Genomic DNA, 16,336 nt, shown 5'->3' on the forward strand with positions numbered 1-16,336 from the left:
TGTGCAGTCTCCACAACGTCTTTAGCCCTGATGTTCGAAGCTGGGCAGTTAAATAAGATAATGGGACATTCCTCATCAGTACTGAACATTCCCAGCTGGATAGGTCTGTGATCTGGGCACACGTGGAGCCAGGCTGACTCAGTGCTGCAGAGTAGCTTCAAGGGAGCTCCCTCCTGGAAAAGGGTCCCTGCGTGGGTCTAATCCTGCCTCTGCTCCGACATCTCTTTCAGATCTGGGACATCCGCAACCTGGAGTGTGTCCACGTGCTGCAGACATCAGGAGGCAGCGTCTACTCCATCGCTGTGACAAACCACCACATCGTGTGTGGCACCTACGAGAACCTCATCCACGTAAGGGCCGCGGGGTTGGAGGCTTTGCTTGGGGCTTGAGGCTGGGCAAGGAGATGGGTGCCTGGCTCTGCCTGTCCCCTAGAGGTGTGCGTGGAGGTGGTGCATGGGAGGAGAAGCTGGTGGCCTGCAGCCCACTGCAGCCTCCAAGCCCTGCCCTCCTCCTGCAGGTCTGGGATATAGAAACAAAGGAGCAGGTCCGCACGCTGACCGGGCACGTGGGGACGGTCTATGCCCTCGCTGTCATCTCCACACCAGATCAAACCAAAGTCTTCAGTGCATCGTACGACCGGTCTCTCAGGGTACGTGTCCAGGGCTGTGCAGCTGCATCTGCGCTTGGTCAGACAGAGGCAGCCTCGAGGAAAAGGGAGGTTTGGGGATCCTCATCCCTTCATCCTCATCCCTGCATTCATCATGTCACTGGTGTCACACAGCATCTCCCATCCCTCCCGGTGCTCAGGGTTGTGCCAGAGCCCCGTGCCACTTGCTTGGCTCATGCCTCCTGTGTCCCCATAGGTGTGGAGCATGGACAACATGATCTGTACCCAGACACTGCTGCGACACCAGGGTAGTGTCACTGCCCTCGCAGTCTCCAGGGGCCGCCTCTTCTCTGGCGCCGTGGACAGCACTGTAAAGGTTGGTTCCCTCAGGCTTCTCCTTGATGGTTTGGTCTCTTCCAGTGCTAGAACTTAGGGCCTTACGTGAGTTAGGAGCCATCTTCAAACAAATAAGGGCATGGTTCTTGGTTGGTTTAACTCCTGGCAGAGGGTGGTGTTGAGCTGGAAGCCCAAAGGGAAGCTCCACAAGAGGATGAAGAGAAGCCCACGGAGCTGCTTGGAGCAGTCACTACCATGGTTCTTGTCTCTCCACCGCAGGTCTGGACGTGCTAGCGCGAACACCACCCTAGTCCTGCACACTGAAAGACCAAAAACTCCTCCCCTCCGTCGGCCTGCTGGGTGACACCACCACTCCAGAGTAACTGCTGCAGCTCCTCTCCACACCGACCACTGCCCGCTGCTGCCCACCGGCCGGTTCCCACCCCAAGGACCCCGCTGGCAGCTCTCAGGATGGGTCCAGGCCATGGATGCTCCAGATGTTCCCCAAGACCCGCTGTTGTGGTGCCAGCACCTCCATCACCACAGGCTGCCCTCCTCTGCCTGCATCCCCCCGGCCAGGGAGCAGCCTGTGGGGCCAGGGCCAGGCCTCCAGCCCATGGGGCACTGGTGTGGCTGCAGCACAGCCCTGGGCACCCATGGGACTGAATGGTTCAGTTGGCACAGGCAGGAGCCAGCCTGGCCAGGGCAGTGGCACTGGGAGGCTGTGCCCTTGTCAGTGGTGGAACTGAGCATTAGGCCTTGCGCTGGGTTGGGACCCTGACCCCTTTTCTGTCTCTAATATTTAATTTTACTGCCACAATGTCAGGCTGATCCATGTGGGAAGAGGTGTTTCCTTGAGTAGCCAGGTACGATTTTTATGCCACAGCTAGTTCTCAAATCAAATAACACAAGCCCATCATTCACCACCATGTAATAATGGTCTCCACATTAAAGAGAAAATTACTCCGTTGCATTTTTACTCACATTTTCTACTGTTTTTAAGATTGTAATATAGATTTGATTATTTCTTCATTGACAATAAAAGTGGAAAGAGTTGTTCTTGGCCAGCGTGAGTTATTGCAGGCTCGAGGTGGGGATCAGCAGCCAGCACCAGGGCTGGGGCACCTCCTGCATCCATCCTGTGCCCAGTGCTGCCGAGAGCTGCACTGGCCACCCTGGAGGGGTGCAGGGACATGGGGAAGAGAGTTCATAGAATCCCAGCCTGGTTTGAGTTGGAAGGGGCCTTAAAGTTCATCCAGTTCCAACCCCTGCCACGGGCAGGGACACCTTCCACTAGAGCAGGTTGCTCCAAGCCCCTGTGTCCAACCTGGCCTTGAACACTGCCAGGGATGGGGCAGCCACAGCTTCTCTGGGCACCCTGTGCCAGCGCCTCAGCACCCTCACAGGGAAGAGCTTCTGCCTCAGAGCTCATCTCAATCTCCCCTCTGGCAGGTTAAAGCCATTCCCCTTGGCCTGTCCCTACAGGCCCTTGCCCAAAGCTCCTCTCCAGGTTTCCTGGAGCCCCTTTAGGCACTGGAGCTGCTCTAAGGTCTCCCCTTCAGGAGCCTTCTCTTCTCCAGGCTGAACAAGGAGCTGCTCAATCCATTCTCCCCCAGTCTGTGCTGGGGATTGCCCCATGGCTGTCACTGTCCCGGCTGTCACCCACTCAAGGGTGGCCTCACCGTGTAACACCCACCAAGACACAGCTCCCACAGGATCCATCGCACCCATCGCTGCTGTTTTGGACACAAACAGTGCTGGCAGCCCGCAGGGGTTTTATTTCGTTTTATTTTTCTTTAAATATTTGTTGCCAGACTTGGTATAGGAGCAAACTTCTTCACAGCACCACGAGCCACCTACTATTCAGAATAGGAAGAATAAGACGAGTAGAGGTGAAATCTAAGCACAGGAGAGCGGGGAGAAGCACCAAGATGCATAGCTCGACAGATGGGATACGATACAGAGTCCATAACTTAATCATAAAAAATATATATATGTATATATCCATCATGTAGAACTTTATGGGGGTTTCTGGTTTAGATACATCATTTTTTTTTTCTTTTTCAACAGATATTTTCAGGCGGGTGATTTTTTTTATTATTATTATTATTATTTTTTTGCTATTTTTAACGTCTTTTTTTGTTGGTTTTTTTTTTCTTTTCCTCTTTTGTAAAGAAATGTCAAAGTTGTGCCAAACACATCTGGATCAGCGACCACAACGGGAGGGAGGGGAGAGGGGCATAGAGAGGGAGAGGAGGAGGAGGAAGGCAGAGGGATGGAGACCACTGTGTAGCCTCTGGTAAAGAAAGGACCAGCAACACTTTGGACCCCACAAGCAGAAAGATGCATTCATCAGGACTCAAGCGACTGAACCAGACTCCAACTCCAGTTTATACAGGAATATACACCGGGATGAACACCCGCGAGCACACACACGCACTCACACACGCACAGACCCCACGCACACCCCAACAGATGCCATAAAGAACGAATAGAAAGAAACCCAACCCAAGCCTGAAGACGCTCCAAAAGAAATGAACCACCTCCAGGAGAAGGAGTAACAAAAACCTCCAGAAAACAAGGCACATCCTTTGAGTTCGGAACGGTGGAGAAAACAGAAAGACGCCAACACTGAATCCCAACGGAACGAAACCGCTTGCACGAACCTTCCACCCAGAGAACAGGTAAATATTGTGCTACTCGGAGAATGAGTTTGCCACAAGACACACAGCTTAGTATAATCTAATAGTGTTTTGTTTTTTTCTTCTTCTTCTTCTCAAGCTAAAATCCAGTTTTCTCTTGATTTCTTTTAAACTGCTTTATATATAATTGCTAATACTTTTAAATCTTTTAAATATATATTTGTTAAAGTTTATTCTTTTTATTATCTGGGGGGGGGGGCGAAGGGGGAGGGAAATCTGCTTTATATCTTTCTTTCCTTCCCCTCCAATAAATTAATACTTCTTTATAGCTTATCACTGTCCTATCCCCCCCCTTGCGAGGAGGGGCTGGGCAGGGGCACGTCCCGCTGCCCCCCAGCATCCCTCCATGGGGCAGCCCCGGCCCCTGTGCCGCCCCCAACCGCGGCGGAGGGGAAGAAAGAGCATTGACAAAGGAAGAGTTAAAAGAAATGAGGAGAAAAGAAACCCAAGTGCATTTGCCCACCCGGACCCGCCACCAGCGCAGTCACCTGCGGGGCCATCGGCCGGTGGCACATGGCGCCGGGGCCGCCGCGCCGGGCAGGGCTTGTGCTACATTCGCGGTGAGCCGCGGCACCGGGGCTGGCAGGACACGGGTGGGATGGTGGCGGCCATCAGGTCGAGGACCCCCCCCTCTCGGCGCTGTGTCCATCCGGGATGTGTTGCTTTGCTGCTTCTGGTGTTGGGTTGTTTTTTGCTGCTGCAAAAGCTCTGCCGGAGCCGCGCCGAGTCCGTGAGCACAATCCTGAGGTATCTTCTTCTTTGTGCAAACCCCGAGGGACGGGATGTCCGGGAGGGGACGGCTGTACAAAGGGGACGGGAGGAGGGCGGCAGGGCCGGGGTGGGGGGGGGTCGTGGATCGTTGTGCCCTTGTGCCCACATAAGCCCTGAGGTTCGGGGGGCCCTGGCGCCCCTCACTCCAGCATGGCATCCAGCTGGTCCGCCAGGTCGTCAAACATGCTGCCGATGTCGTCCAGGATGCTCACGGTGCTCTTCGACTCCACGGCAGAGCTGGGCAAGAGGTGGGGACGGGTCAGTGACATGTATGGGATGGTGGCAATGTACACCCCCCCTCTGCCCCATTCCATGGCTCTCCTGCTCTCTCTGCTCTGCGGTGCTCAGCACCATGTCCCCAGGGTCACCTCCTCAGTGTCACCTCCCCAGCATCACTGCATGGCTGAGTCCAGCCCAGTCCAACCATGCTCTGGTTCAAGGTCCCCTATTGTCACCTCTCTAAGACAGTGCACCAGCATGCCCAGGTCTCCCTGCCCATGCTGCTCTCATGTCCTCAGTGTCACCTCCCCATGGTTACTGCACGGCTGGGTCCAACCCAGTCCCAATATGCTCCAGTTCAAGGTTCCCCATTGTCACCTCTCTAAGACAGTGCACCCAATGCCCAGGAATCCTTGCCCATGCTGCTCTGGAACTGGTGTCCTCCCCAGTGTCACCTCCTCAACATGGCTCCAACCAGGAGCTCATGATGCCCTCAAAGAGCATCCTTCCAACATCACCCCCAGCACAATCCCACTCCCACCATGGTGGCACAGCCCAAACCCCTGTGACCTCCTGTCCCACACCATCACCATGCCCAGCGCAGCCCTACACCCTCCCCATTGACACCGGTCACTCCAAGCCCTTACTCTGCCGCTTGACTGTCCTCCTGCTTGATCTTCTCCTCCACAGCCTGCAGCGCGGCGGCCAGGGACGCGCTCGTCTCCTCCAGCTTCTGCTGCGCCAGCTCGGAGCCGGCGCTGTCCACGGAGGGGCTGGCGATGGCGGAGCGCGGCGGCTTCACCGGCACGGGCTGCGCGCCGGGTGAGAGCGGCTTGGCAGGGCTGGAGCACAGCGAGGGCGGCGTGCTGGACGGCTTGGCCGGGCTGGCCCCCAGCTGCCGCGCCGGGGACGGGGCTGGCGTCGAGCTGGCGCTCACCGACTGGATGGCGGCGTGGGGCTTGGGGGGCTTCGGCGCCGTGGGGGGCGGCGTGGGCTTGGGGGACACCGGTGGTGGTGTGCCATGGACCCGCTTCACCTCTGCGGAGAGAAGGGGCACAAGGGTGGTGGGATGCTCAATGTCACCCAAGGGTGCTCTGGTTGCAAGGGGGTGGTTGGCACCTACCTGGGCTGCCGGGGCTCGGGATGGGCACCTTTTTGGGCATGGGTGCGGGTGGCCCAGGCACCTTCTGCGGCAGTTGTGCCAGCACGGGCTTGGGGGACACGGGCGGCTTGAAGGGCTTCTTGTGCTCGGCGGGTGGCGCGGCGTAGTCGGGGCCATCGGGGCGGGCGGCGGGCGGCGGGGTGGCGGGAGGCTCAGCACCGCTCAGCTCCGAGGCCGGCCGCCGCTTCACGGTGCCGGTGCCGTTCTGGTAGACGGCGAGCGAGGCCGGTTCCAGCGCCGGCTCCTTGTCCTTGGCTTTGGGCCGGCGCTTGACGGTGTCGGACTCGGTGAGCACGAAGCGGACGCCGTCCTGCTGGCTCTGCCTGGCCCGGATCCGCCGCTTGAGTGTGGCGCTGGCCTCCACCTTGGCCAGGTCCCCGTGGCGGTGCGCTGGGGACAGCCCCTCGCCCGCCTCGCCCCGCGCTGGCCCCAGTGGCCGCGGCCGCTGCTTGATGGTGAGGGTGCCCTCCTCGGCGAAGGGGATGCCATCGGGGGAGCCGCCGCGCTCCACCCGCAGCCGCTCACCGGCGCCGTCGGTGCCTGTCTCTGACCGCACGCTGTCGGCGCGCTCGCGGCGGGCGGCTGCCACCAGCCCGGTGACGGGGCCGCTGATGGTCCGGCGCCTGTTCACCACCTCCCCGTCCAGCCCAATGGCCTCCTTGTGCTTGACGGTGGCCAGGACGGTGGCCACACGCGCACGGTCAGGGCTGCCGGGGGGGGGGCCCCGGCTGCAGGTAGTAGCCATCGGGCACCTTGGCCGGCACTGGTGCCCCATGTGGCTTCTGCAGCGCCAGCGCCCTTGCGCCGCCGCCGATGGAGGACATCTCCAGCATGGCCGCGATGCTGCGCACACTGCCGGCGCTGCCCGTGTCCACGCTGCCGCCCAGGTCGCTGGCCCGACGCTGCTCCCGGCGGCTCTCGCCCTCGGTGGCGGCGGGGGGCCTGGTGGCCGCCTCTCCTTCACCATCCTTGGGGAAGTCCTCGGCCATGCCGGCGCTGGAGATGGCAGAGCTGGAGCGCTTTGGCGGTGGTGGCGGCGGCCCCTTCTTCTTGGGGCGGACAGCGAAGGACTGGCTGCGGTTGACGTTCTTGTCACCGCCGGCGGGTGCCCGCACCGAGTGGCTGCGCCCCACGCGCCGCTGCACTGTGGCGTAGGGCCCCGCGTCCGGCACCAGCAGCTCGTCCCGCTCCTGCTCGCTGTCGGAGGCCGCGTAGCGGTTCAGGCTGTGCGCCCGCTTCTTTGGCCTGCCCGGCTCCTCCTCACCCTCGCCCGCCGGCGGCAGGCACAGCACCGGCACCGACACGGGCAGCACGGGCACGGCCGCGGGGCTGCCCTCGCCCTCAGCGGGCTGCGGCAGGACATAGGCGAAGCCGCGGTGGGTGGGTGACTGCGGCAGCGAGCGCGGCGACGCGGGGCGCTCGCCCGGTGGCAGCAACTGCGGGGTCGGCTTCACCTTGGCGGTGGCGTGGGGCACCGGCGGGCCCTGCGGTGACGGTGGCCGTGGCTTGCCAGGGGTCTGCGGCGGTGTCAGCTGCCCACTGGCAGCCGGGAAGGGCTGCCGGGGCTTGCCGGGCACGGGCGGCACGCTGGCGCGCTTCACCGGGTGCCCGTGCCGCGGTGGCCGCCCCTCCTTGTGCGGCGCGGACTGGCCCTCGCCAGCACCATCAGCCAGGTACTCCTGGCTCTTGGAGATGGCCGCGGCGGGGGCACCACGGGGGCCGTCCCCCAGCAGCTCCTGCGAGCTGCTCATCACCCTGGCGCGGCCGCCCAGCCCCGGCGGGGAGCGGTAACCGGGTCCCGCGGGGTTCGCCGCCTTCTCCGGGGGCTCCTCGGGGCCCTCGCCCGTCATGGCCACCTGCAGCTCGCTGCTGAGCTCGCTGTCCTGGAACGTGGTCATCTTGGGTGACTGGCACTCGGGTGGCTCCGGTGGGGGGGACTCGATGGCCAGCACCTCCGGGCACGCTGCGGCTGCCGCCTTCCTCTTCAGTGTGCCCGGCTCGTACTTGCCCAGCTCGGCGCGCTGCAGCTCCGCCAGCTTCTTCACCGCCAGCATCAGCTTCTTCTGGTGGCCTGGGGATGGAACAGGGGGCATCAGTGTCACCGCCGGGGATGGAGCCACTGCAGTGAGCGCTGCAGCACGGGACCTTACCCAGCTTGGTGATGCCGATCTCCTGCAGGTCCTCCCAAGTGATGTCGGTGATGAAGTCGATGTTCTCGTAGCCGTTCTCCACCAGCACTTTGTAGTACTGGGACAGGCCGATCATGGAGAGCCACAGCGCCAGGTTGGCCTGGGGGGGTACATGGAACATGGCTCAGTGCTGGATGGCAGCACGGCACCCATGTCATGCGTGTGATCCCATCTTGCTGGACCTTAAAGCTCTTCCATTTCCAACCCCTGCCACGGGCAGGGACACCTTCCACTAGAGCAGGTTGCTCCAAGCCCTTGTGTCCAACCTGGCCTTGAACACTGCCAGGGATGGGGCAGCCACAGCTTCTCTGGGCACCCTGTGCCAGCGCCTCAGCACCCTCACAGGGAAGAACTTCCTTATGTCTAACCTAAATCTCCCCTGTTTAAGTTTGATCTGGCAGTGCCCACTCTTATCCTCCTTTGCCACCCCCTGCCAGAAGGGAACAGGGTGCAGGGGACTAGTTGCCACCCTGGATGTGGCTTCCCCATCCCCGTCCCCACGCAGCCCTTACCGGCTTGTACTCCGGCAGCCACTCGGGGATGTTGAGGTTGTTGATCTCAGATGCGATCTTCTTCCTGTGCCCCGGCTTGGTGACACCAATGGCCGTGAGGTCCTGGGGCAGAGAGAGGGGTCAGTGCCACCCCACACCATTGCGGCACCCTCCCCACGGCCCTGCCAGCCCATGGGCTCACCTCGGGCGTCATGCGGCTGATGGTGGTGATGTCGTAGCCAGCGTTGATGAAGTTGGGTGCGTAGAGCTGCAGCTGGAACTTGCAGAGCCACTGGTACACGGCCTCTGAGCTCTGGGGCAGCGAGAGGGACAGCAGGGCTCGGGGCAGCCCCAGGGATGGGGACCTGCCACCCCTGCCCTAGGCTATCCCTGCACCCATCCATGTACCAGCAGGGTCTGTGCCGTGGGGTCACTCACACCACTGGTTCATGGCATGGCAAAGCCACCAGAGCCACGCCAGCCCTGGTGGTGGCACCACAGGGCTGCTACCTGTGGCTATGGGTGCTGTACCTGTATCCCCTTCCCATGGGTCTCCCCACACCACCCCAGTGCTCCCCACTCACCTTCCCCTCCGACGGAGGCTCCATTTTCTTCAGCTGGGGCTCGGCGGGGGGCTGGGGGGTGTAGGGGGAGCTGGCCACGCTCTGCGACCTCGAGGCACCTACCAGAGAGGCACTGGTCACTGGGGACGGGGCTGGATACCCCTGGGTGCCACCACCATGGCCCCCAGGGCAGGCATGGGACAGTGACACCCACCCGAGCACAGCAGCCCCGAGCACCCTGGGGTGCCCTGGACGGGGTCTGCTCCCTTTGGATGGGCAGCAGTGCTGCAGGGCACTGTGCCCGGGCACTGCTGTTGGGTTGCAGCCCTGTCATTCCATCCTGGTGAGGCTGGTCATGCTGGCACAGGGCTCTGCAGGGAACCTGGCCACCAGCACCATGCTGTACACGGCTCCCATGGCACTGCTGGGGCTGGCACCCAGCACCAGGTGAACCCCCAGCCCAGCCATGGTGCTGCAGGACCCTCCATCCAATGCAGCCCCGAGCAGAAGGACCCAGCCAGAACCCCCTTTTGAGCAGGTTTTCCTGGCTGCCCACCTCCCGCAGGCTGCCCAAAGCCTCCATCCCTTCACCTCCAGCCATGCCACTGAGAGATGGGGCTCATCCACCCGCTGCCCCCCGAGGGACCTGGCAGCACACATTGCCCTGTCCCCCAGGACCCCCGGGCAGCCCCACAGTGCTCACACACCCTCCAGCTCATGCCTTCGGCAACCCTGAGGGTGATGAGGGCTGCACAGAAATTCCTGCCCCATATTTCTGATGAGGACCAGCAAGAGCAGCCCCTTCCCCTTGCCGGCAACTGCATCCTCCCTGCGTGTGTGCATCCGATGCGTGCATCCGTGTGTGCATCCGATGTGTGCATCCAATGTGTGTGCATCCAATGTGTGTGCATTCAATGTCTGTGCGTGTGTATCCAATGTGTGTGAGTGTATCCAATGTGTGTGTGTGTATGCATCCTCCTTGCATGTGCATCCCTCTGGCAACTGCATCCCACTTGCGTGGGCATCCTCTTTACATGTGCATCTCTCTGCTGTGTGCATCTCCCTCACGTCTGCATCCCACTTGCGTGTGCATCCTCCTCTCCAGTATGTACTTTCCCCTTCCTCCAGCAATGTGTACATCCTCTGTGTGTGTGCATCCCCCTCTATACGTGCATCCCTCTATGTTTGTGCATCCCCCCTCTATATGTGTGCATCCCCGCTCTGTACGTGCATCCCCCTGTGTGCGCGCACCCCCTGCTCTGTGTGTGCATCCCCCCTATGTGTGCGCATCCCCGCTATGCATGTATCCCCCTCCCCTTGTTCACATCCCTCCCTCCCGGGCTTCCATCCCCACTGCATGTGCATCTCTGCAGCCCGAGCATTCCCCCACGCTCATCTCCCACGTGTGCATCCTCCTCGCATGAGCATCTCCCGTCTGTCCCCCCCCAAAGCATGTGCCTCCCCCGTGCCGTGCCCGTGCTCCCCGCTGCCAGGGCAGCCCCCAGCCCGCAGCCCCCCCGGTTGGCGGTGCCGGCTCCGGCTGGGGCTCCGGTGGGGCTGGTGGGGGGCCAGGGGAAGGGAAGGGGCCGGGGAGGAACGCTGCCGTCCCCTGCCCACCGCGCCGCCCCCCCTACCCCCCCACGGGGCCCCCACTAACCGAGGCAGGAGAAGGCCTGGCAGCAGCCGAAAGGCGACAGAGTCATTTTTTACCCACACGTTTTCCTTCTGGCGACGGGTGCCGTGGCAATAAAACAAAAAGACAGATCCCTGGATCCACGGCACGCCGGCGGCAGGGCCAGGGCTGCTCCTGCTCCGGCAGCACGCACCTGCGGGGATGTCCTGCGCCTTGGCCGGCCCATCGCCCACGGCACACTCTTGCGCAGAAGCCTTCTGGGAAAGGACGGTTGCCAGCAGCTGAAAAACACCCCGGGAAAGGGGGGAAGAGCAGGCAGGAGTGAGGCGGGTGCTGCGGGCGCTGCTGCGGGTGCTGCGCCCGGGCGAGGGTGGGCAGGGAGAGGCGCAGCGGATCCAGGCTGCGGCGGGGAGAGCAGCAGCGGCACAGATGGTGCCTCGCAGGCAGCGAGCGACTGCGGCGCCGCGGCACCCCGAATCCAGCCTCCAGTGCCGGCGGCAGGGGGACCCCATTGCAAAGCAGAGCCTACACAGATCTCAGTGCCCAGCACAACACAGGCAGGATGCCCAGGGAGATGGGGTCATGGATGCCTCAGCCCAGGACACCCCAGGGTGCTGCACCAAGCACAATGTGCCAGCGGCAGCAGCATCAGGATGCAGTGGGCAGAGTGCCAACAGCAGCATCAGGATGCAGTGGGCAGCATGCCGACGGCAGCATCAGGATGCAGTGGGCAACGTGCCGGCGGCAGCATCAGGATGCAGTGGGCAATGTGCTGGCAGCAGCATCAGGATGCAGTGGGCAATGTGCTGGCGGCAGCATCAGGATGCAATGAGCAACGTGCTGGCAGCAGCATCAGGATGCAGTGGGCAGCATGCCAGTGGCAGCATCAGGATGCCGTGGGCAATGTGCCAGCAGCAGCATCGGGATGCAGTGGGCAGTGTGCCGGCAGCAGCATCAGGATGCAGTGGGCAGCGTGCTCGCAGCAGTGTGCAGCGTGCTGTGTGCTGGCAGCAGCAGGCAGATGCTCTGTGCAGTGTGGAGCTGCAGCGGGCAGCATGCCAGCAGTGTGCAGCGCAGCGCTGAGGAACCCTGCAAGTGGCAGCAGAGACACAGCGCACAGCTTTAGCTGGATCCTGCACGCACAGGCAGCCCACTGGGACATCATGCCAGGTCTAAGCTTGCATCCCAGAGGGGACACGCTGGTGGCCACCATCAGTGATATGTTGGGTGCAGGTAGGACCTACAGGACCCATCTGAGCATCAATCCCAGCAGGGACCGAGGGCAGCTGCCAGAGCAGCAAACACTCTTCCCAGTGCCAGGCCTGGAGCCGAGTGCCACCACGGGCTGGCACGGCCACCTCGGGGCTCCTCTTACCTTGACGCCTTCCGAGCCGGCGTGCAGGGCGTGCACCCCGCTGCCCGCGCTCTGCCCGCTGCCCGAGCTGCGCGCCGAGGCCACGCTGCCCGTGCTGCCCAGGCTGCTGCGGTCACCACCTGCACAGAGACACAAGATGCCATCAGAGCACCGAGCACCGTGGCCAGGATGGGGCACACCATGTCCCACCGGACACACCGTCAGTACGTGCTCCCCATGGGGACGGGGAGGGTCGTACCTGCGAAGGGTTTCCGCAGCACCCAGATCTCCTCCGTGGGAGCCGGTGCGGCCGATCCGCCCTGCGACGGCGAGAGGTGTGATGGGCTCATGTCGGCCCCGCGGGACCCTTGGTGGCAGAGCAGAGAGAGCAGCCATCAGGTGTGCGTGGCTCCGTGCACTCGGGCTCGCAGCGGTGTGGCACGGGACGAGGTGACCCGTGGCCCCAGGGCCCATCACTGCCACATGCAGCAAGGCTGTGGGGTCCATGGCTGTGCCCAGGGGTGCCAGTGCTGTCCCAGGGGCCGGTACCCTCCGAACAGATGCCACAGGGTGACAGTGACCAGCCCTAGGACCCTGTCACACATGGCATCCCCTCCCTGCCAGCAGAGCTGTGCCAGGGTGCCCCAGTGCCCCAGGTCAGTCCAGGCAGGGGACAGGGACCGTGTTGCTCCTCTGCAGAGCAGGATGGGGACATGACCCAGTGCAGGAGAAGTGAACTCAAGCAATGGGGACTAGGGTCCCCACCTCACTGTCCCCTGGCCAAGACAGTGCTGGCCGTGCCCTTGCGGCTGCCTGCACCCATCTGAGGGAGGACGCAGGGACCGTGTGGGGCCAGGAATGGGTGCTGAACCCCCCATGCTCCCCAGGGTGCCTGATGGCAGCAGTGGGTGAGAAGAACCAGCCTTCCTGGCAGGGCGTAGATTGAGGGTCACCCTGAAGCACCGCTCCATCACCAGCTCACCACGCTGCCCGCCTCTGCCACCTCCTGCTTGCACCAGGGCCACCAGGGCTGCCCTGCACTGAGATCGCAGTTCAAACCAGCATCTGACGAGATGGACACCAGCCCTGGGAAGCCTGGCACTGCCACAGCCCCACCGCCACCAAGGAGCCCAGCTCAGCCCAGCCCCATCACCAGCTTCAGTCATTGCCATCCCAACACTACCCGATTTCACTCTTTTAGCTGCTCCATTAGCAACCGGGGCGGATGGTCCAAAGTGATAAAGTCACCAAAAGAACGCCAAGGGGAACAAATGGCCACACCATGATCAGGATGGGACATCCCTGGGCCACACTGAGAGGAGCCCGCACTGCTGGTATAAGGCTCTGTGCAACCCAGCAAGGAGAGAAATCCAGGGGGGAAAGTTCTGCTCCCTTGTCCCCATCACCAGCATAGCCAGACCGGTGCTCTCCCAGCACAACCCGTTGTGCCACCACCACCACCAGGGCTCATGCAAAGACCCCCAGTGCCAGAGAGCTGATGGCAGCCCCTGTGGCATGGCATGGGCTGCACCCTACAAACCCACCACCAAATATCTGCTCAACACATGGACCTGCAGCATCCATCACCTGCCCACACCACAGGGATGGTCCCCAGCGTTTAGCTGAGCACTGAGCCAGCCCCAAGAGCACCCTCCAGGGAAGAACACCCGACAACACAGTCAATCCTGCTCCGAGTCCACAGCCCCAACCCAGACAGAGCTGCTCGTGGGGTGCCCAACACCCTGTGGGGGAGGCTGCAGTGGGCAGGGGGTCCCTACGCCCATGGCTCCCAGCAGGGCATGGAGCCCGAAGAGTGGTTTTGGGGGTCCCCATGCAGGGTGGGCAGGAGAGCAGGGGCTGTGGGCTGTGGGTGGGATGGGGGACATGGGGTGGTGCAGGAGGGATGGGGAACACCGGGGTGGTGAGGGTGGGATGTGGGACACTTGGGTGCTGCGGGTGGGATGTGGGACACCAGGTAGGTGTAGCTGGGAATCGGGACACTGGGGAGGTGCAGGTGGGATGTGGGATACCAGGATGTTGCAGGTGGGATGTGGGACACCGGGTGGTGTGAGCGGGATGTGGGACATGGGATGGTGGGTTGGGGGTCACCGGGTGGTGCAGGTGGGATGTGGGGCACTGGGGATATGCCAGCAGCAGAGCCATGGGCCACGCAGTGCTACCGCAGCGCTGGCGAGGGTGTGCGGTGGAAGGGGCCGAGGACATGCACGTGTACACGCATCTCCACACACACACGCCTGCATGCACACACGCATGCACACGCCTGCATGCACACGCACATGCACGCACTCGCACACGCCTGCACATGAGCAAACATGCCATGGCAAAGGAGGGGGGAGGCCGGGCAGAAAGAAAAGACTCGATACACACGTTAAAGGCAAAGAAAGAAATCCATCGAGAGCACGAAGCGAGCGGTGAACTACCTTGTCTGTAACGCGGCTCGTCGGCACTGCTAGGGGAGAGCCTGTGATAGCCAAAGGAACTGAAAAGAGTCTGATGGGAATGTGGTGGTGGAGGTGGAGGTGGAGGCAGGGAATGGAACGGATGGGACGAGGCGTCACCGTTTAGCACAGCAGCCCCGTAAGCCGGGAGCGGGATCTTTTGGTACTGTTGGGGGATTGTTACAGTCTCCCATGAACCTGATAATAAAACATAACAAGAGACAAAATGAAAAGAATCAAAATAATAGAGACACGCTCAGCGCCACCAGAAAAAAAGGAATAAAATAAAAGAACAAAAAAAGAAACAGAAGAAAAAAAAGTAGCAAACAAAAGAAGCCACCAAAGGGACGTGGAGAAGCCAGAACCGAGATGGAACCGATGCGGAGCCAAGGAGCAACAGCGGGAGCTCAGCGCAGGGCCCAGCCCGGCGCAGGGCATGGCCCATGGCACATCCCACTGACCCACCATGGTTCCCCAGCGTGGGGCACGGAGCCTGAAGGCAGTGGCAGCGTATGGGGCTCATGAAGGCATCCCGGGAAGAGGGGGGCTGCAGTGCCGGCATCCCCGTGCCCAGCCAGCCAAGCACTGCTGCAGCCACCCCACTGCACCCCACGCTGCTGCCCCACTGCATGGGGCCCAGGGCTGCAGCCCATGGGGTGGCTACAGAACCCCACATCTGGAATCACTGCTGCAGAGCCAGCAGCATCCCGGGAGCCATGGACCTCATCCTGTGGTACCAGCACACAACCCACACATAGAGGGTGGCTCTACCCCTGCCTGGCTGGCACATGGCACCTCTGTGGCAAGCATGGCAGTGCCCGCAGTCAGCAGGCACTTGTGCCACTTCTCCCTTGGGATCTTGTTCATGTGCTGCCATTCCCTGCCCATGTCCTAGCAATGTGGCCACCCTCAAGATCGCATGGTTGATGCGGGACCTTTCAATGCTGCCCGCAAAGGTACCAGCCCCATCACCCTGCTCCTGGCAGCAGGGACAGCCACAGGGGAATCCCAGAGGACCACACACCCCACCATGAACATACAGGGATGGGGATGGGGACAGGCAGCCGCAGGACAGGGGAGCAGGGCCCGATCCTCGAGACAGCCCCTGGCCCCCATGGGGCAGCACCAGGTCCCGTGGCCCCACCGCTGCATAATCCCCCCCGAACTGCAGTGATGCCCCCGGCTCTCCCCATGCACCAACCTCCCGGCACATCAAATCATCTCCCAGCACAACACCAGCCTGGCACTGGGGCTGCCAGCACCAAGCCCCATGTGCATCATGTGGGCACCGACCCCACAGGCACAACGGGGGCAGTGACCGCACACGCTCCATGGGGACACCAACCCCACACACTTGATGCAGACACCAGACCCACAGGCACAGTGGGGACGCCAGCCCCATGGACTTGGTGGGGACACCTGTCCCATGAACTTCACAGGACACCGACCCCACATGCATGATTGGGACACCAGCCCCACACACTCAATGGCACCATCCCCATGTACATGGCAGGGGCACCAACCCCACATGCATGACGAGGGCATCACCCCAACTTGGCTTCACCCACCAACAAGCCACCAGACCAAAACAGGGCTCCCTGGGGCTGTGGTTTGGGAGCAGCCCCACAGAAGGAATGGAGTGGAAGGGGGGGGGATTATTTGCCTGTTCGCTTGCTTATGGCCTCGACGAGGCTGGAGGGGAAGTAGCCGACGCGGTCGTTGCCGGTGCGGTTGTCATGGATGCAGCCCTTCCATCGCCCATCCGCGTGCTGCTCCAGCACCTGCGGGCATGGCCGGGTCAGGGGCCGGTGTCAGCGGCGGGGCCCCCCGGCCCCCCCCGGCCGCACTCA

The 16,336-nt window shown here is 62.0% G+C and overlaps 2 protein-coding genes across 6 annotated transcripts in view; one reads left to right on the plus strand and one right to left on the minus strand.

The window, feature by feature from the left end:
• TRAF7 (TNF receptor associated factor 7) overlaps positions 1-1,999 on the plus strand; it is a 28,053-nt gene extending 26,054 nt beyond the window's left edge. For all 5 annotated transcript variants that reach the window (XM_030483378.1, XM_030483381.1, XM_030483379.1 and 2 more), the window contains 4 exons: positions 231-350; positions 518-649; positions 864-983; positions 1,223-1,999. In XM_030483378.1, the coding sequence (XP_030339238.1) occupies positions 231-350; positions 518-649; positions 864-983; positions 1,223-1,237 (387 nt within the window). In that variant the 3' untranslated portion in view covers positions 1,238-1,999. The remainder of the gene's footprint in view (positions 1-230; positions 351-517; positions 650-863; positions 984-1,222) is intronic.
• Positions 2,000-2,713: 714 nt separating this feature from the next.
• Positions 2,714-16,336, minus strand: part of CASKIN1 (CASK interacting protein 1) — a 31,893-nt gene continuing 18,270 nt past the window's right edge. The window contains 12 exon segments of the mRNA XM_030484383.1: positions 2,714-4,653; positions 5,283-5,673; positions 5,759-6,533; positions 6,535-7,868; positions 7,948-8,086; positions 8,499-8,600; positions 8,680-8,790; positions 9,062-9,159; positions 10,867-10,954; positions 12,049-12,167; positions 12,287-12,394; positions 16,150-16,267. Coding sequence (XP_030340243.1) covers positions 4,557-4,653; positions 5,283-5,673; positions 5,759-6,533; positions 6,535-7,868; positions 7,948-8,086; positions 8,499-8,600; positions 8,680-8,790; positions 9,062-9,159; positions 10,867-10,954; positions 12,049-12,167; positions 12,287-12,394; positions 16,150-16,267 — 3,480 coding nt within the window. The 3' untranslated portion in view covers positions 2,714-4,556.

This window comes from Strigops habroptila, chromosome 4 (genome assembly GCF_004027225.2).
Source record: "Strigops habroptila isolate Jane chromosome 4, bStrHab1.2.pri, whole genome shotgun sequence".
In the NCBI taxonomy this organism is placed as follows: Eukaryota; Metazoa; Chordata; class Aves; order Psittaciformes; family Psittacidae; genus Strigops; species Strigops habroptila.